General features: G+C 46.6%; 1 protein-coding gene across 4 annotated transcripts in view; it reads left to right on the top strand.

The window, feature by feature from the left end:
* The window catches only part of PALB2 (partner and localizer of BRCA2), a 645,542-nt gene that overhangs the window by 393,427 nt on the left and 226,915 nt on the right, over positions 1–25,200 (top strand). For 3 of the 4 annotated variants that reach the window (XR_011303236.1, XM_069647386.1, XM_069647385.1), the window contains exon 11: positions 19,452–19,568. The exons of the other annotated variant lie outside the window; for it this stretch is intronic. Coding sequence is in view for 2 of the 3 variants with exons in the window: in XM_069647386.1 (XP_069503487.1) it covers positions 19,452–19,568 (117 nt within the window). In the remaining variant the exon portion in view is untranslated. The remainder of the gene's footprint in view (positions 1–19,451; positions 19,569–25,200) is intronic. 4 annotated transcript variants of the gene reach the window in all.

Below are 25,200 nucleotides of genomic sequence, written 5' to 3'. Positions count from 1 at the left end.
ACCCTGTCGGGGGAGTGAGGGAGCTCAACCGCAACAACCAGCGCTGCGCGAGCGAGTGCGGGCAGCCCCCTCCTCTGTGCACCTTAGCTGGGATAAAGCCGGCATCCCCGCCGCAGGTGAAAACCAGTGGGGAGAAGCCACAACGGGCAGCAGCCGGAAGACGCCGGAGCCCCTATGCAGCGGGATGATGCGAACCACACAACACCGGCCGCAAGAGAAAGTGACGCCACAGAGGTTTTACTAGTCATTGCAACATCCATTGGGGGCAAACCTTCTTCTGGAACAAGACCTGCCTTTCTACCAGTCACAGCAGTGCCCAGCGCTCTAAAATGGCCATGCCATGAGATTTTTCACGTGTCCTTTGGACATATTGTTTCTTGGCATTCTTCCTGCCCTCTAAGGTCAGGAAATCCATAATATGCTCATGCATTTGACCAGGAAAGCTGCTGCTTTCGCGGGCTAGTACTTGTAATTTGTGTGTGGAGCCAAGAAATGGCTTGGGACTGTCTGGTCCCAATCCACTAACTGGTATCAGTGAGTCTGGTGTGCATGCACGAGTAAAACCCACAGTGGTCCCTGATTGAACCACTGCTGGCTGAGTGAGTGGTGCAGATCCTTGCTATTGGAGGACTGAGTTTGAGCACTCACCTGGATTTAGGAGATCACCAAATGAGCCAAGTATCCTGTGTAGTCGTGCAGCAGACTGAAGACCCATGGACGACTCCTGAAGAGGCCTGGCAACCTTTCCTGCAACAGTCTCGTGAAGCCCTGCTGGGCTAACTGAGCTGAAGACCCTCATCGGTCCTGGTTTTTATATCCAACACTACAAGTCCCATAATGCAACAAAAAACAAGACTTAATTAGCAGTCCAAACTGGAGTGGGGCTTTAATGCAGTACTAGGCTTTTGTTTTACGATTTGTTCATATATAGTGCTGAAGTCCAGTTATTTTGGTTGACCTTTGCTAAGGTTACAACTTTCAGAATGCATTTGTACGTTAAATGAAAAAATTGAGCTAGATAAGTGCTTTCCCTGTGTGCTGTGGGCATCTGACTTCCGAACATAGTATTGGTGTTTCAGTAAACAGCACTTTGGTCTCTGTGATTTGATTCTGCAAACGGTTCTAAGATTCCAGGTATGTTGAGAGATTTTGGTTGTAAAGCACATTTTGCTCTTAGACAGGGGGCAGATGCCATCCTATGCTAATCTTGAATATTGTTTCTACTATTTGTTGACCCTAGTTGGCTAAATGAGGCAATGTTGTCAGTTGGTGCCAGTCCTGGATTTTTAGCTAAGAGCTCTTTGCACTCTGGGGCATTTCGTTTTACGTTTCTTTTGTACATGTGGGCCTACAAGTGCTGTTTGCTTAAAAAGTAGTGACTATAGTTGTACATATCAACCTATTAGAGCTGAGAGCGATCAGACTAGCGCTGAAAGCTTTCCTGCCATCAGTACAGGGGAAAAATGTCCTGATAATGACGTACAACACGGTGGCCATGCACTACCTCAACAAAAGAGGAGGCGTAAGATCACTGCCACTGTGCAGAGAGGCAATGCAGCTCTAGTTTTGGGCAATTCGGGAAGGAATCTCTCTATCGGCAGTCCACCTAGCCGGAGAGAAGAATTTGACAGCGGACGCTCTGAGCAGGCAGAGCACAGTCTCCCACGAATGGGAGCTAGCTCAGGAAGTCCTTCAAGAGATCTTCGCCCTTTAGGGAACCCCTCAGGTGGATCTGTTCTCCAAAAGCACCAACAGGAAGTGCAATTTGTTCTGTTCAAGGGAATTTCCCCCGAGAGGAGCTCTAGGAGACGCGTTCGTAGTGGACTGGGAGTTTCCACTCCTCTACGCGTTTCTGTCATGCCTGCTGGACATACCTCTGGACCAGGAACGACTTCTCCATACAAAATGAGTTACGCCCATAGAACCACTAGACCATTCTACTCAAAATGGAGGTTGTTCGATGCATTGCCCGGAAAACGACGTCTGCATTTTTCACGTCGTTAAAATTCACGTGATTTAGGTCCGTCACGTGTTTCACGGCAGTGCGTACATAAGCAGCGTGGAAACTCAGATTGCTGCTTCTGATTAAGTCAATTTTGGCGTTTTGGTAGCTGAACTCCGGACCTGCGTGCTCGCATTCCCTTCAGCAACTTCTTTGGCCTATTTTTGAGCGTGTTTCCTACACACGCTAATTCCGGAGCTGCGTGAATCCTGTTCGCGTGCCAAATCTCCACGCGGACGCTGTCTGCAAGCGCAGCTGTTCTGAGCTGCGTGAATCCTGTTCGCGTGTCAAATCTCCATGCGGATGCTGTCTGCAAGCGCGGCTGTCCTGAGCTGCGTGTATCCTGTTCGCGTGCTAATATCTACAGGCGAACTCTGTTTTCAAGCGCGGGTGGCCTGGCTGCGTGTAATCTATCGCGTGCTATCCTGCACGTGGTTTTCTGAACTATTTTTGAACCTTTGGTCCCTGTGACAGTTAACAGGTGAAATTCTAATTTGTGTTCATCATGGGAAAGAAAGTATTTCATGAACTATTGGAAGGTTATTGTGCACAGTACTTTGGACGCTATCCTGTGGTGCACCAACCCGGTATCTAGCGAGAGCCTCGTGCTGTTCGGGATAAGTCTCCCTTACTAATCTTCCCTTCCTTTGTCGTTTGTTCAACTCCTGGTTTTCTTCAAGGAACCTTCGTGGATTACTTCAGTTTTTGCCATAAGGTCAGTGTCTGAATTAATGCTAAAACTGTGTTATCTTAGTAATTCGATTGGGACAGTTTCTTATGATACTTTATCTATCCTAGGCATACTTCCTACACAATTCCCACGCCCTTTCCAGTGATCCATCTCTCTGCCTGTTTTATTCAGTCAGAGAGTTGTATCATTTGGAAGGTCTAATTTGACCTGCCTTCAATCAAGTCGTGTGAAAATAGGATCCGGAAGAGCCCTACCAAATTGTATCCTTTATTGGTTACCGTATCCTTTTCAGTTGATACATTGGTGATTTATGACAGTTTCCACCAGTCCCTGTTATTCCTCAAATGATCAGGAGGTTGAGAAGATTCCGGAAAACCATGATCCTAATTGCCCCAGACTGGGCCAGGAGAACGTGGTATCCGGACCTTCTAGATATGTCCATCTGTCCTCCAATCCGTCTTCCACTCAAAGAGAATCTTCTCTCGCAGAAGGGAGGTCAGGTTCTCCATCCAGACACCAGAACCCTCAACCTTCACGCTTTGCTTCCGAAAGGTTGAGGTACAAGGATTGGGATCTCCCTGATGATGTCATGGAGGTGTTGCTTTCGGCCAGAAGACCAGCAACAAAGTCTTTATACCGCTGCCGTTGGAACAAGTTTTGCAGCTGGTGTAGGGAAGAGAATATCGACCCTTTTTCATGTGGTACAACAACGGTGTTATCGTTTCTACTCTACTTGGCAAACTCAGGCCTTCAAGTTGGCACTGTAAAAGGCTATCTCGCAGCGCTTTCTATCTTCAAGCGCACTGCGGAGGAACCATCGTATTTCAAAATTCCTCTAGTGGTACAATTCCTCAAGGGTCTAACTAATGTTTACCCTCCAAAACCATTCCAGGTTCCATTATGGGACTTAAATTTAGTCTTAAACTTCTTAATGGGCACTCCATTCGAGCCACTTCACTCTTGCGCATTGAGATTTCTCACACTTAAAACTGTCCTACTTGTAGCACTAACATCTGCTAGGAGAGTGAGTGAGCTACAAGCTCTCTCCTGTAAACCTCCACATACAATTTTCCACAAGGACAAGGTTGTCCTTCAGGTGAAGCCTAATGTTCTCCCAAAGGTGGTTTTTGAATTCCATATTACTCAGAAAATTACCTTGCCTTCATTCTACCCTCCTCCCCATCCGGGGAAAGAGGAGGAAAGGCTACACAGGCTGGACCCTAAGCGAGCTCTCAGCTTTTACATCAGCAGAATGGCTAGGATCAGGCAAGCAGACCAGCTGTTTGTAGGATACTCAGGTCACAAGCTGGGACTACCCATAACAAAACAAACCATCTCCAGGTGGATTATCTTGGCCATCCTGGAATGTTATAGACTAGCAGGGAAACAGCCACCCCAAAACCTCAGGGCTCATTCAACCAGGGCTATCGCAGATTCTTCGGCTCTCCAGAGAGGGGTACCGGACCGGGACATATGTGCGGCTGCCACATGGTCGTCCGCACATACATTCACAAAATTTTACAATCTGGATTCCTCCACTGCTCAAGAGACCAGATTTGTCAAGGCTGTATTACACGCGGTCCATCCCTAAAGGGATACATAACACTATCACACCCTCCTCCAATTACATACCACTGCTATGGGAGTCTATCAAAGATAAGGAATACGTCGGAGGACACAATCCCTTCGAAGAACAAGTTACTTCTTACCTGGTAACGTTCTTTCAACGGGATATTCCTCCGACGTATTCCTTATCGCCCCTCCCATCCATCCCCGCAGTGATAACTTCCCTTGTGGTTGCAGCTTTCGCTCCTTCAAGGTTACTAACCGATTCAGGCATGTCTTTTCTTATACTACAAAACGGAACTGAGCAACGGACGCAGCGCGTGTCTATTTATGGGCATGGTGACGTCGGCGCCGATACGGTGGCTGTCGAGGGACATCGACTCGGCGGATGTCGGCGCGCAGCGCCCTCTACAGAAAAAATTTCCGAGGCCAGCAAGCTGGAAACATATTATCAAAGATAAGGAATACGTCAGAGGAACATCCCGTCGAAAGAACGTTACCAGGTAAGAAGTAACTTGTTCTTCTAAATCCAACAGTGTTGGCTTGTGTGTAGTATTAAGCATTTGCCAGGCACTGTTATTAGATGCCCAGATACTTTCACCATTTTGCACCTGCTTCATCAATGACCAGTTAATGGCACTACGGCAGTGCCCTGTTTTTATATGGCTCTTGCCATTGGTTTGCTGTTTCGTAGTGTTATAAATAACCAGTGTTGATACTAGCCGCTTAATAACACTCAAATGTGTGACCTTACTGTACAAAAGGCTAAGTCTGCTGTATTGGGGACTTGTGCTTTCATGTTGAGCTGCAAGCAGCAAGTGTCTAATATGCTTATAGGGTCTGTTCCTTTTTAGTTTGGCCTACGTGCCACCTATAAGCCAAAACTATTGCATTAGTACAGATAGGGAGAAATGGCATATTAGGAGGGACACAAAGTTTGAAGGTGTTTGGTTATTTGCCTATCCCTTAACTGCACATGTGTTGTAAGTATTATGCATTTGGCGGGCGCTGCTATTAGATTCCCACAAAAGACCAAACTGTTGGCATTGCCAATGCTTGTTCTGGAGTGTTTGTGGGCCTATAATAAATATAGTATTTTTGCAATTACCTATCTAAGCAGAATCATTCTGTATTTCACTGTGTGAACTCATTGTGGATCCCTAACCAAACTCTCCTCTCCTGAGACTACATCTCCATGCTTACCCTGATTGGGTTTGGATAACCTCTCTAGGTTCCCCTGTTCACTACAACTGGTCCACCAGGCCAGATTTTAGAAATCCCTCTTGACAGCCTCATCCGTGTTTGGGAGCACGAGAGAAGAACTCATCTTGTCCCTGCGCCCATGAATTCGGACTTGCAGCACCCTGAGTGCCAATACAGCCAGAAGCCTAGTGCTTTCTGCTGTTGAACTACATGAAGCAGTGTTTCAATAACCATTTGAATCATTTGAACCTCCAGGACCCTCCTGTGCTTCCTTTTGCCTGCTCCTGATCTTCGGATTGCTCGCACAGCGTCAAGAAGTCGGATTCAACACTGCCAGGTCACCAAAAACCACCAGAAAATGTACTATTGACTGCTAACTGACACCATTGGTCTGTTGTTGAGCCCTAGAGACTGGTCGGTTCACTTTATCTCTTTTGCACCCAACAACATATCCTTTTTTAACATTACGGTCTTTAATTGCCTTTTCTCTCCTTGTCTCCTCACCCAGAGTACTGTATTTGCTTTCTTTGCATATTCTGTGTTCTTCCTATAGGGGTGGGTTTTTGTAATGTTTTCTAGTTAGTTAATACTGTACAAGGTGTGTTTATTTTATTGTTTTTAGCGCTAACCCATCTCAAGAACAGCAGAGCGCTTTACAAACAAAAGGTGCCAGAATCAGACTTGGCATTTTATACAGTAGCGCAATACTTTTGGTGGAGTGAGAGCAGGATTTTATTCATCCGGCAGGTATTGTTGAGCCATTTTCTTTAGTGTTTTGCAGAACTGGAGGATGGCAGGGGCATTTCAAGGCTCTACTGGGATTGCATTCCCGATGGTATGGACGTCTTCTGCTTGCATGTCTTCTCTTTGCAGGCAAACTTTATCGCCTACCTTTTGATGGTTTTGCTATGTGAGGTGCGAGAGCCTCCAGAGGTGTGGAATTTAGCTGCCAAGTATTTGGGTGTTCCGACTCAGACTGCTTTGTAGGTGATGCATGCAGTTTTAATATGATCCTGGTGGAGTGCGGAGCCAGTGGAGCATGCACACTGTTGGAGAGGCACAGATGAATTTGCAGGCACCACACAATCGGCCCAGAAACAGACCTTCAGGCACCAGGATGTGGGCTCAGACCACACAGTCCTAACCAGCAGGTCCGTCCACACACAGACCACCCCTTAGCCCGCAAAAGCAGCAGCTTTCCTCTGGAAAGGGCATTCCATATAAGGTATTTCCATCCTTGAGAGGACAGGAATAAGGCCAAATTACAATACGGCCAAAGGACAGGCAAAAGTCTGTGCCCCTGCCATCTTCGAGTGCTAGCCACTCTTCATAGCCATTTGAGTTAATTACAAAAGTGCACTAGTAAAATTTTAAACCACATTAGGAACATATCCGCTGCCACCAGCCCAGTGTGGAGACGTTGTAGTTGTAACCCAAAAGTTGCAAAATACAAAGATATAAGGGTACAAAGTATCCTAACTACACTTCACTTTAGGATGATTTGTACAGTTGTAAAACTGCAAGAAATCCATAAAGAGAGCCATAGTCTCTAAGCGCTGATAGTTTTATGGACTGATCAGTCTCCCCCATACAAATGAGCACAACGCAAGGGAAGTCAGCAGAGGGTGTTACTTGCCTCCAAAATGTCAGTTTAGGAGTCCAAACAAAGCAGAAAGAAAGTATGTCCCATAAAAGTCTATGGGAGGAAAGTAGCAAAAAGCTAATCTTTCCCATCACTTGGGAATGTGCTACTGGCAGAAAATACTTGAGTGATTGAATAGAACCTGGTATTTCTCCCCTAATGATATTCAGGTTCATTAAGTCTGAGCAAAGACTACATTTATAGTCTTCTATGTTCATGCTCCCTGAAACTATTTCTTTAAGGCTGCAACGCTGTGCATAGGCCTTCTGCAAATGAGGCTTATAGGGATACATTTCTTTTCTGCAGTGCTCCCTAACTTTGTAGGTACCCAACATTTGTGCAGATTTCCATGATTTTTGGGCTTTGCTTTCGTGACTAGTGGGACAACTCCCCGTCACTGCAACCTTTTTTTGGTATGCTACTCTTAGCAGCCCATATGGCTACAAGGGTACTTTTGGTCCCATGTGGATAGTCACCCTGAAATTGTGTTGTGAAGTAGACTGGTGGCAGTCTTGATTCAGTTTTGACTGCTCATGGGTGGTATCTGATGCTTGTTAATCTGCGTAGAATCACATGCTGTGCATATGGTCCGACATCCAGTAGTAACCACAGAGTATTCCATCTCGTCTTTCGAGGATCGAAAGGGGACGTAGGCATAGGCGTGGCTGTAACACTATCCCTAAAATGGCGTGTAGTGTACCCAAAATCCCTCACACACCGAGGTCCCTCAAATTGTCTTTTTCCGCCCAGATTACTGGTCCCCCTAATGCACAGCTCTTACATAGAGATGTCGTTATTGTCAAGTCACTTTGACAGTTGAATTCTGTGAAACAACGCTGAAGACTGCTGCAGATTTTCAACGCCTGATGATCCCGGCGGCGCTGTCGTCCAGGTGGCCGGGCCTTCTGACTGGCCTACACAGTAGGGAGAATGGGGTTGGGTGGACATATTCTTTACAAGTATGCCTTTCCTGTTTCACCCTCTCTGCTCCCTGGGTTTTGTCATCGCTGTAATTGTCTTTCGCTATGTAAAAGACTCCATTTAGATTTTGTGCTCGTGCAGGGCCAAATATCCTTGGAAAGATGAGCACGCTGGGTGCAACAATTGACTGCCCCTCGACCACAATGAAGCGAGTTGCGTGGCCTTGTAGACTCCTGCGCCCTGTGACGCTTAAGGAGCCCGGCTTAAAGCGGTGGGCGGCCTATGACATGTTGCAGGCCGAATGTTCTTCCCCCGCTGTTGCAACCGCCGAAAGCGATGGGGGAACTAGCGATGACCAGGCCTCCATGTCGGAAGCCTTAGGCCTAACAGCAGACTGCTCTCTGTCTGGGACGCCCGTCCCCAACCCACTGGGCCTGACCTCGAGTCACGCTGTGGGGAAAACACCCAGCGACAGGGGCCACACAGTCATAACACCAAACACACAACCCAAGGTTCTGCTTCGGCGGCACTGTCGGAGCGTACCAAAGCGCCAATGGAACCGACAGGACCCTCTGATCGGCAGCCTTCCCCGCAGTCGCGGCCTGCGACTGGGCAATCCAAAGTAAACTGCGCTAACACTAAAAGACACGCGGACGTCGAGGCGCTCCAGGAGGATGCGCAGACACAGCTTAAGGCCCGGGTGGTGTCGAAATCCACTGCTCAGCCTCCGGTTCAGCCGGTAGACCGCCCGGATTCTCCGACCTTTACCGAGAGCATTGCAAGGATTACTTTGGCATTTAGACTGAAGGAGCGGTCGAAGGAGGCAGCGAAGCACAAAGAACGGCTGAGAGACGTGTAGAGGGACACGCCACAGCGCCCTGAATCCCACCAGGACTACGTTGAGAGTCCTGTGCCTTTTTGTCAGGCACATTAGGGGGAAAAATCTCGACGTCACAGGGAAGATTAACCCTTTCCTCTCCTGGACCCCTCTGGTTCATCCTCATGGATTAGAAAAATGTGTCTTATTCTGAGACCCTTGCTCCCATGAGGCCTCGAGAAGACTTTCTTTCTACTCCTGTATCCAAGTTTCAAAGTACCTTGGAAGATCCACATGAGCAGTTTACTTGTATCCTCACAGATGATGATTAATGGACACTTATGATCAGGATGAAGATGGCACCTTTCTGGAAAACTACAATGTGGATGATCAGACAGGTCTTAAGGACAATTGGGAAGACAGCCGTCAGGTTGATGCTCAACCCTGGACGTCCCCTACTCCCACCCAGGACACGATGTCCTGTGCATAGATTCCCTCACCCCCTCCAATCCGGCTCGGCAAGCCTCCCCAGTGGACGACCAGATGGCATTCAACGCCATCTTGAAGTAGGCGGCTGACCATTTTGAGAACACCACTCAAGAGGCCTTGCCAGATTCTGATTTCCTGGAGGATATACTCAAGGAAAAACCTCCGCCCAGCCAGGCCATCCCTTTGTTGAACTCAATCAAGAGGAGATTGGCACTTTCTTTGTTGATGCCAGCCCAGCCGAAGGTGCTGAACCCTAGGGGTGGGGAAGCTGTTTAGGCCTTCTCCGACCGACCCTGTCTGCATCAAGGATCATGCCACTCCAGATTCGTTGGTGCTTATCACTACTAGAAAACAGGCTGGTGTTCCCCTATCTACAGGAGAGGCACCAACCGATAAGGAGTTCAAGAGACTTCATGCACTGGGGAAAAGGGTAACAACTGCTGTTGCGTTTACCACCCATAGAGGAATAACACCACACTATTGGCCAGCTATGCAGACGTCCAGTGGAACCTTCTGCAAGAAGACCTTTAGTAAGTGCCAGAACCTACAAGGACCAAGTTACTCAACATCGTTTCCAAAGGCAAGCAGGTGAACCAGAATGTGCTCAAAAACACTCTGGACGCTGCCGAGACAGCGGGAAGAACCCTAGCACAAGGTACCTTGCTCAAGAGACATGCATGGCTGAGAAACTCCGGTTTCAAGCCAGATACCCAACCAGCACTGATTAACAAACCCTTGGAGGAGACCAACCTGTTGGCAAGGCTGTGGACGATGCTCTTAAAACAGCCAAGAAAGAGCTTGAAACACTCAAGTCCCTTCAACAGATTACCCAGAAACCCTCTCCTCACAGAGAAAGCGGCTCCCGCCGGTCCTTTTGTGGGCAATCTCGTTTTTCCCAGAACCAGTATAATGCAGGAAACAATTGGAATTCGGGACAAGGGTCTAATACCTCCACCACTTATCCACCCAGAGGACAGCGACGTGGGAAAGATAGAGACTGAGGTTCCAGCCCTCTGGTCAGAAATGACCTGCAGATCCAGGTCCCCTGCCATGCAACCCCGGTCAGGGGCGTATAACATCTTTCCTTACTGCATGGGAGGAGATAACAGACCAGTGGGTACTGAAGACGGTCGTCCACGGGTACTGTATAGAATTTGCCCAACCACCCCAATTCAGACCGCCAAGATCAAGACACCGGACGCCGGACCGCCTGCAAATCCTACTGCAAGAGGTGCCATAGAAGTCGTCCCTATTCTACAGGTAAACAAGGGTCTTTATTCAGTGTACTTCCTTGTACCCAAAGAGGATCTCACCATGCGCCCTGTGCTAGAGCTGCGCCCAGCGAACAAGTTTGTCAAACCTCAAAAGTTTTCGTATGGTGACTTTACAGAAATTAATCCTGCTGTTGAAACAGGGATTACATGGCAACACTGGACATGAAAGATGCATACTTTCATATTTCGATGTTGCCAGCGCACAGAAAATACCTAAGGTTCATGATAGAGGACAAGTACTATCCATTCAAAGTACCCCCCCTTCGGCATTGCCTCGGCACTGAGGGTGTTTACAAAGGTACTGGCAGTAGCGGCAGCACACCTGCGCAGATTATCCATCCCAGTTTACCCTTACCTCGACGACTGGCTCATAACAGGGGAGTCCTACGAAACATGCCTATTGAACACAATGGACCTCTTATTCAGTCTGGGATTCTCAATCAACGAGACGAAATCCAGCATAGACCCCAGTCAAGTCAAACAGTTTCTAGGGGCTCTAATTCGAACAAAAGACGGCCTTGTCTTCCCCTCCACCAAAAAGGTTCAAAACATGCTGTTTCAGATCCCTCAGTATGTAGCCAGTCGCGAAGTGACGGTATGCAAAGCCATGCGCCCCATGCAAGAGTGGCTCAACAGCCAGTGGTGTCAGGCCAGCGAACAATGGGAAGATCTAGTAGTTGTCTCGCCAGCCCTCCTCCTCTCTCTGTAGTGGTGGTCGAGGGAAAACCTCTTGAAGGGGAAAACTTTCACCACCCCCGCAGTAGAAGCCACTCTCACAACCGATGCATCTCTCACGGGGTGGGGGGGCGGGGGGGCTCACCTGCTTCAGTAGACGGCTCATGGCGTGTGGTCCCCACAAGTAGCGTCCAACCACATGAATCTGTTGGAGCTATTAGCGGTATTCAAAGCACTGAAAGCCTTTCAGACACAGTTACAGGGGAAGACCGTCCTGATCTTGACAGACAGCACCACAGCCATGTACTACCTGAACAAACAAGGGGGCACACACTCTCCAAGGCTATCCAAGGTGTCCCAAAACATTTGGATATGGGCTCTCAAACACAGGATGTTCCTGTTGTCCCAACACGTTCCAGGGGAACTCAATCTTCTGGCAGACGTGCTCAGCAGAGATTTCCCACTGCCCATAGAGTACGAATGGCGACTACACAAAGACATCGTCTCCAATGTTTTCGCAGAATGGGGTTTCCCAGAGATTGAATTGTTCACAACTCTGGAGAACGCTCAATGCAAAGATTATGCCTCCCGGTACCCACAGAACCGTTCCAAGGCGGAACGGGTTCTGGATAGCATGTTCAGGGAAATTTGTTTACGCTTTTCCCCCGACTCCCTTACTCAACAAGATCATGCACAAGATGCACCAGGAACCAGTCACCATGATATTGGTGGCCCCCATGTGGGCCCGCCAACCCTGGCTCGCTCATCTGATGGAGATGTCCCTCTCACCTCCTATGAAACTGCCATGCCTGTACAACATGTTATTTCAGGACAGGGGAGAAACACTGCACCCATGCCCGCAAACTCTGGTTTTAGCGACCTGGCTCCTGAGGTTATGGAGTTCAGACACCTTCAACTCCCTCAGAGATGTATTGACATACTCAGGGAAGCGAGAAAACCCAACACCCTATATTGCTATTCCAGTAAAACGATACACTTTGTTATCTGGTGTAATGCCAAGGGCGTCAATCCCATTGACTGCTCTCCTACTCACATTGTATTATACCTGACCCGCTTACTGGATTCAGGCCTGGTGTTTAATTCCCTAAAGGTTCACTTAGCTGCTCTCTCAGCCTACACTTCGTCACAACAGAAGGTGTCATGGTGGAAAATACCAGTTATCAAGGCTTTCATGGAAGGGGTTAAGAGGATTCATCCCCCCCATTTCAAACCCAGCTCCCGAATGGGACTTAAATGTGCTTCTGACTAGACTCATGGGATCCCCCTTTGAGCCTATGCACAAGGCAAGTCTGAAAGACCTTACCTATAACACAGCCTTCGTAGTGGCTATCACTTCTATTAGAAGGGTTAGTGAACTACAGGCCCTTTCCGTACTAGACCCTTTCGTTACTGTCCAAAGAGATAAGGTGGTTCTGCGCACTTACCCTCGATTTGCGCCTACATTTATTTTCAAGTTCCATGTGAACCAGTCAATAGAACTGCCCACTTTCTTCCAGAACCCCACTAACATGGCCGAAAGAAGCCTACACACGTTCGATGTGCGCAGCGCAGTCATGTTTTACCTGGAAAGAACAAAACCATTAAGGAAAACAAACCAATTTTTCGTTTCAGTGGCAGCTGGCAGAGAAGGGGATCCTGTCTCCAAGTCAGCTATCGCAAGGTAGATGGTCAAATGCATCACACTTTGTTACACTCTTGCTAAGAGAGAACTGCCCTTCAAGCCTAGAGCACATTCTACTCGAGGCACTGGGGCTTCCATAGCATTCATTGCAAATGTTCCCCTAGAGTCCATTTGCAAAGCGGCAACCTGGAGTTCTGTACACACCTTTACAAAACACTATTGCCTAGACACTCATTCTAAGTCCGATTCTCAGGTGGGACAAGCAGTACTAAGACATCTTTTCACTACTGTTCCTTCTCAAAACCCACCTCCAACTCAGGGTATTGCTCGCTAGTCTATGCACAGCATGTGATTCTAAGCAGATTGACAAGCATCAGGAGACCTGTATTACTCACCGTAATAGCATTTCTGATGATTGTATCTGCTTAGATTTACATGCGCCCACCCTTCCACCCTGCTCGGGTGGAAGGAACATAGACGTCTTACTACTTTCTCTCTTTTATGTACTCACTCACGTTAGCCTTGGGCTCCCTCATGGCAGAAAAAATACAATCGGAGGGACCTTGGCGCGTGAGGGATTGTGGGTACTCTACATGTCACGTTAGGGATAGTGTTACAGACACGCCTATGCTAACGTCCCCTTTCGATCCTTGAAAGGCAAGATGCGATACTCCGCAGTTACCACTGGATGTCGGACCATATGCACAGCATGTGAATCTAAGCAGATAAAATCATCAGAAATACTATTACGGTGAGTAATGCATGTCATATTGTTTTAAGTTCTGCCCCCCAGCCATTTTGTTTTGTGGTCTTTTGACTGTGTTTACCACGAGGCACAGCCAAAGGACACAGTGTTGATTTTGGCAGCGTAAATGTTGATTAAACAGAAGTGTCTGCTTTCTAGCTAACCTGTCCCCATTCCAACTCGTCCTTCTCCATTGTTTTAGTCTTTTCAATGATGAACAGGACCTATTTCAGGATCCAGATGAGCAACCCCCCCTAGTGTATGTGAAGTGTGTGTAGCCAAATCCCTGTCCCCACCTCATATTTGCATTTGCGTTTGCCTCGTGGAGTCTAAGGACCTAATTCACAGAAGCGTTTCATAATGATACAACCCCTTTGGAAAACGCTCTGTGAATCAGGGCCTAAATGTGATTTCTTGAAGTATCACGATTAAAGCCTGTTTTCTGGTAATATATTGTTTAACTCCGCAGCCATTCACAAAAACGTTCAGGCCACGAACATTCCATGTTGCTATCTTAACAGGTGTCATGAATGTGAATTATCAGTGTTCATCAGGGCTGTATACCCCTTTTCCACACCTGTAGTTCATCATTTTTGTAGATCTGTGTTATTTCATAGAGCTCCAGTTTAGTAAGTTGATTATCTTTCTGTGAATCATTATTATGTCAGTTGTGGTAAACAGTGTTGGTCACCCAATTAGTGGAAGCTTAAAAGTATGAACTAGTAAAACGTGCGTAACAGAACAACAAACCAGGGGAAAAGCTGAACAACATAAGCCATTAGGGCAGCACACCAATTGTCTGCCCAAACTGTTCACTTGAGTAGTGCCTCCGAGGGAGGATATTCTCAACTGATTTCCAGAGAGCACTGCTGCAAGTGTGTCAAATGAGGGGGATTGTGGTGGTCAATTTCCATGTGTGCTTTCAGTAGTGAATTCCGAAGTGTGAAGCTTTGGTGTTGTAACCAATGGCTAAATCCAGCCTAGTAGTATCTACTTTTGGATGGTGGACAACAGTCTGATATAGTGAGCCACTTCAAAACATCAACAATTTGGATTTCTTTCGGCTCAATCAAGCACAGATCGGGAAGTTTTCCTCACAAGAAGTTATGAGGGAATTATATATGGTGTTGTCCCAGGTATTTTCTTTGGCCTCTCTGCTGGTTTTCCAGGAGTCCCTCATCTGTGCTATCTTGTGTGTGCCAGGCTGGCAGCTCGGTTTTCTCTCGTCCACTTTGGTTGTTGAGGTGTGAGTACGTATATATCTGTGCTTTCCAGCCAATTTAGGACATCCACAGGATTTTTGAGGAAGTGCTGTTTGGGTACTATTAAATGATGTATATGTGAGAGGCCATGGTGCTGAATATCACGCTTCGTCTGGCTTAAAGGTGGCACTTGCTACATAATAGTCCTCAATGCACAATGGGCTGCCTGTTTTAACTTCAAGGGTTGTAAATTCCAGTCTTTTCTCAGTTACGCATGTTACTTTGTCATGCAACAGGACCATCAACTCTGTATTTGCAGTACCATTACATGTTGGCTGTGGGGCCTGATCCAACCAAAGGTTCATCTATATTCCTGGCTTCCACTGGCTGTTGCCCAAATGGTTGGGATGTTTGGTGGAGCAAGGTGGATTCTTCATTACAAATTAAGGGTGGGCTGTGTGGGTTGTGGTTGGAGGGTGTTTAAAGACCATTTGTTTAATGTTTCTATACATAACATTCGTCAGAGAAGTCACTTCCCGGGATGGCAGACAGATACATTCTGCACATGGCACTCCAAGCCTTCTGTAGCCAAATTTCGGTCCAGGAGCAGAGCCCGATCATGTTGGTTAGCTGGATAGTTTAGCGGCTGATCAACCTTTTTAAAGGCATGTAGATTACAGCCTATTTGGATAGACAGAGCAATAAACTAGCCATTCTACAAGAGTCCTATCCATCTGAGACCATTATTGTTAATTTTGGTAAGTGTTTGGGCATTTCTAGACATCATATGTGTGACAAAGGTCCCCCCTTAACCTTGATAACCCACAATGGAGCTAGTGAATGGTAGGCCTGAAGGAGATATACCAGGGATACCAAGACCACTGTAAGGGTGCAGAGGTAGATGCGGGACCAAAAGGTGGCATGCTTGTTGGCATAAAGCCATATCAGTCCCTATAACTAAGAGGGGTTTCCCTGCCTCAAATAAAACTAAGGACGATGTCAGGATGTCCGTCAAACTCAAAATAGTTCTCTCCTGTGTCCTGAACCTATTTCTGTCCCTTACATTTCAAAGGAAAAATAAAGAATGAGTTAACCCTGATTCCAGAAGGATGGCTCACTCCTTCTGTATGGTTTATAGACAGGTTGTAAATGATAGGGGAATATCCTCCTTCCCCTGGCATTCACTAGGCTTTTCTGTAAAGTTCCACACACGGGTGGAGGGAATCTCCCTTCCCCAGACCTTCTCAGGCGAGTCTTTACAGTTCCACAAAGGAGGAGGAAATCTCTCCCTTCCCCAGACCTTTCTTAGGCTCTCATTCTATAGTCTCAATGATGTCTTGAATTTTACCTCAGGATATATCTTTCCTCCTCTGTTCTTCTCTTGACTTTTGTCAAAGGATATTTTTCTCTTCCCCTTGTCTTCTCTTGTCTTTTTCCAAAGGATATTTCTCTTCCCCTCCCACCCCCCCTGTTCTTCTCTTGACTTCTCTTTGTGGATCCCAGACCCCTTTCTCGGGTTTATAATGTCTTTTAATCAGGCCCGGTTCACTATCCTGCCAGGCATTGTCTTCTCTTCTGCTTTCTTTGAAGTGTCCTCTCATCAAATTCATCTCCATTTTGTTTCTCTGTTCGGTCCCAGTGGCGCGAGGAAGACTGTCCTCCACTTCCTACCAACCACAGCCTCTAGGGGTTCCTAGTGCCTTCCCGGTCCCCCTCTGCGTACCTTCTAACTTGGTCCGTGAGGGGTCCGGTCTTCAGCAACACTGGCAAGATTCTCTGGCTTGCTTTTGGCTCTTGCGGTCTGCTCTCGACGGCTCTGCCATACTGGTTTCTCTCTGCAGGACGGGTCTCGCCTAGACCTCTCGGTGGGATTCCTTCCTGCCACCAGACGTTTGGTATCCCAGCCTTCAGGTAAGTTTAGGCTTCTTTCCGCCTTTTTGGATGCTGGCTTCCTTCTCCAGGCATCCGGGTCTGCAGCTCGTTCTCTCTGAGCGGTGTCGGTTTCCAGCTCGATGCTCCTCTGGGGCAGGACTGACCCTGAGGAAAGTCCATATAGCTAGTATGTTAGTCATGGTTTCGTGTAGGGCTCTTCATTGCCCTGCTCTTCTTCGTACTTGTGGAGCCATCTATTTCTATACTATTCTCACACTTCCTTATCACGGTATTGTCTATCTTATAGACGGGGCTACTATGCATTAAGTAACTAACAGAAGGAGTTTGGGGGGATTGGGGATTGGGGTGCTTGGGCCCTATCCATGTGGTGTGGTGGATAATGTAGGGTAGAATGGTGTTTGACATACAGCGTTCACCCTTGATAGTCTTCCCTTCTCCGCAGAGGGGGTCCCCTCCCATGGGATCCTCCTGCTGAGTACCACCCCCAGGGGGACTATTGGGTAGCGGCCTCACCTCCCTGACTCCATGGGAAGGGAAGGGTCCCCCCTCCTGTGGAGAAGTGACGACATCAAGGAATTAGTCACACTACCCTCACTGGATCCCTGCCCCAAGGCAGAGGGCAGTCACATGAATACTCACCCCCTATCACTCGTGCACATGCTCTGGATCCCCAATGGGGATGTCACAGGGGCATTGCAACCAAGAACTCTCCTGCCGATATGCAGGACCGCCAATGGAGTAGTCACAGGGGCATTTAAGACCCTACTGATTATGCTAATCTGCAGGAATTAGAGCGGACCAAAGGGAGTCGAACACATATTTGACATTTCTTAGGCTTCTTGTTGAAATAATAACAAAACCCCTAACGTGACCTATCGCTAAGGGAATGATCCCTACCTAACCAAATTAACTAATGGTGCTAGTCTGTCATCAAAAGTTCAAATCAAATGTCCAAAGTCTACTTCTACCTGACCCAACCACTAGAACTAATAACTACATTTGGCTGGAATCTATATCTTCTGACACCTTCCCTTTAGTCGTTTCCTGGGCTTTCTTCCAGGGTTACTCCAATTGCAACCAGTTCTGGAAATTCAACCAACTCAGTAGCATATATTTTTCTGGGTTTACAAATTCTCTTTCATGAGCTTTTGCAGCTCATGGTACATATTCATAGATTGCATATCCTGGAGTTTGTGAGACCTATCAATATCCTCAATGTCCTTCTGACAGTGTTTCCATTTGACTCTGTCTCTGTTAGGCTTCAGTATACCATGTTAAATGTGTAGCACCACCAGGCGTGGGGCCCCTCCTCTGGTTTCCCCTTAATTTCTATGGGATTGGTCCTCGTGCTTGATTTAGAGGGTTTTTCAAGTGTCTCTTCATAATAGATTCCAGTGTTCATAAGATGTAATACCACTACTCCGGGGCCTCTCCCCTGCTCTACCCTTTCTCTCCCTTGGATTGTCACTTATGCTTAATTCAGATGGGTTCTTAAGGTCTCTGAATAATAGATTCCAGTGTTCATCACCACTTATACTTGGCAACTTTCTTAGTGATGCACAATATATAGGTGTATGCTTTCTCCATGACCCACAGTAAATATTGCTGTTCCTTTTATGTAATACATATAGTAGCTGTCGCTTCCCCCTCTCCTTATCCACCCAGGTAGCTTAAGGATTGCCGTATGGACAGTTTGCTTCCTTCACCCTGTCTGCGCTTTATCAAGCTCCGGCGTCTCGTTATGTCTCCATGCTCGAAGTAGGTCTGCCGACGGGAGATTTTGTTCCTCCAATTCCTTCTAGTTTTGGTGTTGTTGATCGGGCCCACCTCGGCTTTCCCGTGGTCACACCACCACGTAGGACAGTCTACAGAACTCTATCATGACAGAGGTTTCCCTACTGTTCATTATGCCAAACCTCTGGCGTCCTTCTCTGGCGTCCTCTCCCTCGAGGGTTGCTGCGGAATCCGCGGCTCCACACTGCTCCGCCCCTCAAGACGTGACTACATCAGAGGGCTTCCCCTGCATATGGCTTTCTCTCTCTCGTCTCGATCGGTTTGTCCCTTTTACATACAAGTCCCTGTTCAAAGGGGCGTTCCGTTCTCCTGCAGGTGTTGTATTTGATCCAGCATTACCTGAAGCCAATGGAGAGAAGGGCACATTAGTTGTTATTACATGCAATCCCACATAAGCAGATTGTTTTGCTTGCATAGGAAGTTCCTTGTGGGAATGATAGTCTTTGTCTCCTACGGGGGAGTCACTCCCTCCCAGTGAGGTCGCACTTGCCGAGGCCTGTAGGGAGGGTCTTGCTAAGTGAGCTCACCTCCCTAGCCTCACAGGCGGTGGCTCACCACGGGGAGAAGGGTCAAATGCTCTTGATTTGTCACAGACCACAAAGGTCTGGACTTTGACAAGCACCCTTAGTTTTAGTTTTGGTAGGTAGGGAACATCCCTCATAGAAATAGGGAAAGTTAGAAGTTTTTTGTTATTTTGATAAATCTAATTTTGACCAAGTCATTCAGCCGTCCGACTCCTTTTTCTGGTTCTCCACAGTATATCTATTTCTGATGTTTGTTAATCTGCTTAGAATCACATGCTGTGCATAGGTCCGACATCCAGTGGTTCTATATCACAAGCCTTCCCTGATCTACACTGACATCTTGCTTTGTTTTACTCCCACTATCTGACCAGGAGTCTAGAGACATGTATCCTGTGGCCTCCGGGAGAAACTGTCCTGTCTTTCGCTGAGGTAGAAGGAGAGAAAAATGCTTTGATTGCAACAACTGATGTCAACAACGCTATTATTTGGTAAGAAATATACTTTAATTTGGAGTTAGGGACCTAGTTCATCTGATCAGGTAGCGTTTGCTAGAAACCGTCAAAGCTCTGATAGCGTCTGCAAGACTAAACATTTTTTGCATGTGGTGTCCTGCTCCCAAGGACATCCGGTCTTAGGCTCGTTGGACGCACAGAATGCATTTGACTGGTTCTCTTGGGAATTTTTGCTTGATTGGTTTTGGTCTGAATGTCGCAGTTATACTCTGCACTGCGAGCAAGTGTGATGGTGAACTGTTGTTCATCGCAAGACTTAACTTTGTGTAGAGGTGCTCGTCAAGGGTGCCCCTCATCGCCATTATTATTTGCATTAGTTATTGAATAATTGCCAATTAAAATTATGAACTATCCTCTTTTTATACAGCGTTTTAAGATGGATCATGGAAATACAAATGGGGCTCTTAGCTGATGCAGCTATCTAGTCCCTAGAGCTCAATATCCTTTTTTGTGGCTGATTTGAAGGAATATGGGAGACTTTTGGGTACAAGATAGGCAAAGAAAAGTCCACTAATTTATCATGCTGCCCTAAAACACGTATATTAGAAATAGTCATGGACTTAGTTCTGTTCCAATCTTGTTGGCATAAAATACTTAGGTGTGTGGCTCCTGGTCGTTCGTTCGTTCGTTCGTTCGTTCGTTCGTTCGTTCGTTCGTTCGTTCGTTCGTTCGTTCGTTCGTTCGTTCGTTGTGGTTTCAGAGGAAATATGTTCAACTATGGGAACACATAAAGGGGATATGGAAAGATAGAGCTTCTTAAGGCTCTCTTGGATGGGAAGATTGACATCACTGAAAATGATCATCCTTCCTACTCTTTTATTCATGTTGGATATGGTTAAGGTGGATTTCCAGTATCTGGCCTGGTAGACAGATTTTAGGAGGCCACCCTAGTTATAATGAACAGGGAAACTCAAAGAGGTTAGTCAAAACCCAATCAAGGTAAGCGTGGACAGTGGTCAAGGCTTAGTTTCAGAAGAAAGGGAGTGGGGTCAGGGGTCCACATAGAGTCCACACAGTGAAGCTCCCAATAGTTCAATATCAAACAGCTAAGTACAACAATGCCCTATTTATTATAGGTCCAAAAAGACACACTAGAAAAATGAAACACGCAGATGGTAATATCACACACAACACTCAATTATCAAACATGTATACAGTGACTTTTAGGTATGTTGGAATACATACAATAACTTGGGCAACGAGAAAGAAGTGTGATGAATCTGATAATGTCTGATAAGGGCCTGTTAAATTACCAACAAACAGGTTTTAGGAAAAGCTGTGCAACAACCCATTCGATTTGGTCCCTCCTCACCCTACTCTGACACCTAGTGCTACCCCGAGACGACATTGTTTGTGCTTTGTCTTTTATTCAGCAGCTTTTGATAGTGTGGACAAAGGGAAATTATGGGCAATGATGGAAGGCTGGCATATTGAACCCTCACTCCTCTATAGGGTAGAGTGAGACTATCTCAGGGGGGAGAATTGACATCACCTATCTCTACGAGGCGAGGGTTAAAACAGGATTGTTAATTAGCTCCCCTGCTCTTTAATTTATATATCTCAATTATATCAGAGGCTGAGATTTTTTAGGAACTCACATATATATGGTGATGAGGCACTCCCCTGTCTGTCCTATGCAGACGATGTTGTCATTTTGGAACGGACCCAGATTGGTCTTCATAGATCACTCCAGGCACTCCATGGTTTTTCAAATGAGCTGGGGCTCATTCCAAATCCAAATAAGGCCAGGGTAATGGTGTGTGGGAAGGGGGCGAGAAATAAGGCCACTTTTGACAAGTGGCAGGGAGGGGTCGACTTAGGACGAATATTGGAATACAAATATCTGGGTTTTCTCATTAGCCCCAAACTGGCCCTTGCCCAAATGGCAGATGACATAACTCGGAGGGTGTGGTGCAAGTAGCTTATTTTCAGGAAAGCGATTGATGCACAGGGAGGAAGATGTATCGAAGCAAAAATATTAGCATACAAGTCTTTGATCATTTCAACACTGATGTAAGCCTTTGAGGTCTTCCCCTTGAGAGTAATGGGTCCACTGTGCTGACTTGAGGGGAGGATCCTCCGGTCACTGTTGAACCTGTCTCCCTGTTTTCTGGTAGTGGCGATTAGGCTTGAACTCAGCCTCCAATCGCTAACCTCTTTGTGGTCAGTAGCAACCTGTACATTTTGGGCAGGAATACACTGACTTCAGAGGAAAGTTTTCTGTGCTAGGCCATACAATAAAACATTCCTTGAGACACTCTTATCTGGTTCAGGAACCTTGACCGTAGTGTGAAGGGATGTCTGGACACGATCGGGGGGTATCTCCGGTTCTAGAGTCATGGCTTGAATTCAATCTCGCCAGGATTCCGGAGAAGTCCCGGTCTTGTGACGCAGATCAGGCATTGACATATTTGGCCTCCTTGCAGAAGTTTGGGCAATACACATACAAAGCTTTTGTGTTGGGACTTCCCAAGTCATATTTAATAAAACTTAGGGTAACTGCTCTCATTAGATGTATTCTATCAATAAGATTACAGACCATGCCGGTGTTGGAAATACAGGGTCTTGGGTGGGTCTTCCGTACAATAACAGAACGTGCAGATTGTTTTAAACAAGTGGAATCCGCCCAACATGTGCTGACCCAATGCGAGGCGCTCACTTGTGTGTATGAGAAAGCATATAGTAAGTTTAGCCAGTTGCTATCTGACCAGTTTTGGAGTAGTGTGCTTGCTGCCAAGTCATTGGTTATTGCGTCGGCGGCACACCATGTATGTGAACTTGTGGCCAATAGGCTTCCAACACTGAGATTATAATGAATTAGAATGTGCATGAATTCAACATTCCCTCATCCTAAAAAATAAATACTAATTTTAGTATTGGTATGTAGAGTTTGTAGTGGTTATAAGTTTCAATGATTTGTAAATTATTGTTGGAACTATTGATGTGAATTATGATTGATTTGTATTTTATTGTTTGCACAGTGTCAAGGTTGCTATGTAACCAAAATGCACTATAATTAAACACTTTTAAAAATAATGTCATCACTCCTTTCCAGAGGTAGCCTCTCCTCATGTGGCCAGGGGACGGCAGCTGCTACATAATCCTGACCCTGGGGGTGGCTATTGGAAGGAGGATCAGATGAGGCGACCCTAAGGGAGAAGCCCGGCATCATCATGAGACATGGGGCCTCATTACAAGTTTGGCGGTAACCCCCCGGTGCCGGTGAACTCGTAACATTGTTCTGCCGCCTTAGATCCCACAAAGTGCAAGTCACCATTCCCGAGGAGTCCCACGGGAATAGGAACATGGAAGCACTGGCACTTTTGCCAACGGTGCTGGGGCTACAGTGAAAAGCATGGCTGTAGGTGCCGGTGCTCTTGGCAGGTCAGGCCTGCTGGGAACAACGGCGCCTCCAGGCATACTTGTAGTCTGGCGGTCTGGAAAGGGTACTGGTATGCTGCTACCGGCACCCTTATTTCCAGACCGCCAGACTTAGAATGAGGCCCATGGTATCCTCCTTTCCCTTTTAGGGATACCTCTTCCATTCCTCATGTCTTAATGCCATACTGTGATTACCCCCTTCAGTAACTCTTAAAGCCTGCTGATAGTATCCCTCAATATTCTGTAACCAACAGAATAATCAAGACTGAGACGAGGAAGAGGGTCCGAGTAATGGCGAATGCTCAGCAGAATCGGAAGGAGCAGTCTAGTGTTTGGAGGAAGCCAATTGGCTCCTAGCAACTGCAAGCGGGAGTTTAAAGATGGAACCACTGAAGTTAACAGGGAGTTGCAACCAGCTAGTTACTGCCGGGGAAGCTAAGCTGAGAAGCCCACAGGCGAGCAGGGAGACGATGAGAGAACGAGGACTGCAGGAACTGGTTCTCTGTGCTGGGATGGCAGCAGGAAGAGAAGAGGATCCTTTCTAGCGACCGCGGGAACCGAGAAGCAGTGCTTACGCTGCCCGAACAAGGACATGTGCTCAGGAGTGAGGCGGCGGACACGAAGGACATGGAAGCCACCGGACAAAGCTGGTAAGCCTGTGAAGTGGAGGCGGGACGCCAGGGCGCTTCCGTGTGTTTGCCGCAAGCGGTCAGAAGAACGCCAGAGAAAGCCGGTGAGCCCTGGCAAGGGAGGCTGGGTCACGAGAGCAGCTCCACCAAGTACTGACGAGTGCCAGGTAGATCAGTCAGGTGATGGCTTTCCCCCTTCCCCTATCAAGGGTAAGATTTGTGCTATGGGGGAAGAGTTTGTCCCTGTTCACCTACATTGAAATAATTATGCAACTACAGCTAGCAGAATCCTTAGAGACTTTAATGAAAATTAATTAGACACACCTGAAAAGGAAAACAGCCTCCCTGATGATTGATAAGTCATGAAAACGTTTGGGGGAGAAGACAAACTGTGTTGAAGCAGGTAAACATGACTGGGCACCAGAATGCGCGTCTCATCCTCTTTTTTTCACATGAGTCGGGTGACCACGAGCAAGGAGGAAGGGTCCCTGGGAGATTTAACAAAGAAAGTGAACGAAAGAGGGTTAGAGACCCAACACTTAACTAATACAGAATATTTGAACTTTATGAATATGAAAAATACCAGAATAAAGGGAGATCCTGGCAGGACAATATACCAGGTATTTGGACATTTGACAAAGGACCCAGTATTTTGGTGAAATAAAACAGAATATTGGAACTGTGTGAATGCATGAAATACAGGAATAAAGAGAAAGCATGGCAGGAGAGTATACCAGGTGTTTGGCGAGTCAGGGAACTGCACCCAATTTGTGTTAATTTGAAAAGAGAATCCCTAGGTACAGTCATGCTCTTGGGGTTTTGAATTACAGTGTTTGTGGAAAAGATTTGGGGAAGGTAGTTCTTTCCCCTGGAGTGGATTATAACACCAAGAGGAAAGAGGCATCCTCTTGTGCCTTAAAGAATTCGCTTTTTCTTTGGAACTTTTTGTTTTGATGGAGAGAAACCTGGGGAAGGGAGCCATTCCCAGGAACTGTGGAGATTATCCATTTGGAACTTCTGTTGGATTCTATCTTTTTGTTGAACGAGAACATTTGTGCACTTTTCAAGGCATAGACAATACTCTTAGCACCTTGGAGCTAGTTTTAGATTGTGAGGGCTAGGATAGGATTTCAGACACAGGAGCTTTTTTGCTTTAGACATCCTGACACAGGACAGACCCTTAGCTTTGGTTGAGGTTCGGAAATACCTCCTAGATTAGGGACAGTGATGCCTTTTCCAACCCCTTTATCGTTTAATCAAAGTCTTTAACCAATACCTTGAGTCCTCTTTGTCCGCGAATCATTCCTGGTTCCTCACAGAAGGTAAGTAGTGATGCAATAGAATGAACCCAGTTCACAAGTGTAATACCCTAATTGTATATGTTCAATCCCTATGATGCATGGGGTCCTGTGTCCAAAAGTTACAAAGCTTCTTAGGAGAGTCGAATGATGTGGGAAGAGTTCTTGTGGTGGTGAAAATGTTCCATAAGATACTTCAACAATATCACAGTTCAGTAACATTATTCCCCCTATCTTTAGATACAACTTTTAGATCAAACAGTCAAAAAGCAATGGAATAAAATAACCAAAGTTTATTCT

Source organism: Ambystoma mexicanum, chromosome 2q (assembly GCF_040938575.1).
Source record: "Ambystoma mexicanum isolate Mex_15411 chromosome 2q, UKY_AmexF1_1, whole genome shotgun sequence".
NCBI lineage: Eukaryota > Metazoa > Chordata > Amphibia > Caudata > Ambystomatidae > Ambystoma > Ambystoma mexicanum.
The sequence above is the reverse complement of the archived record's forward strand: the minus strand, read 5'-3'. Positions and strand labels throughout refer to the sequence as shown.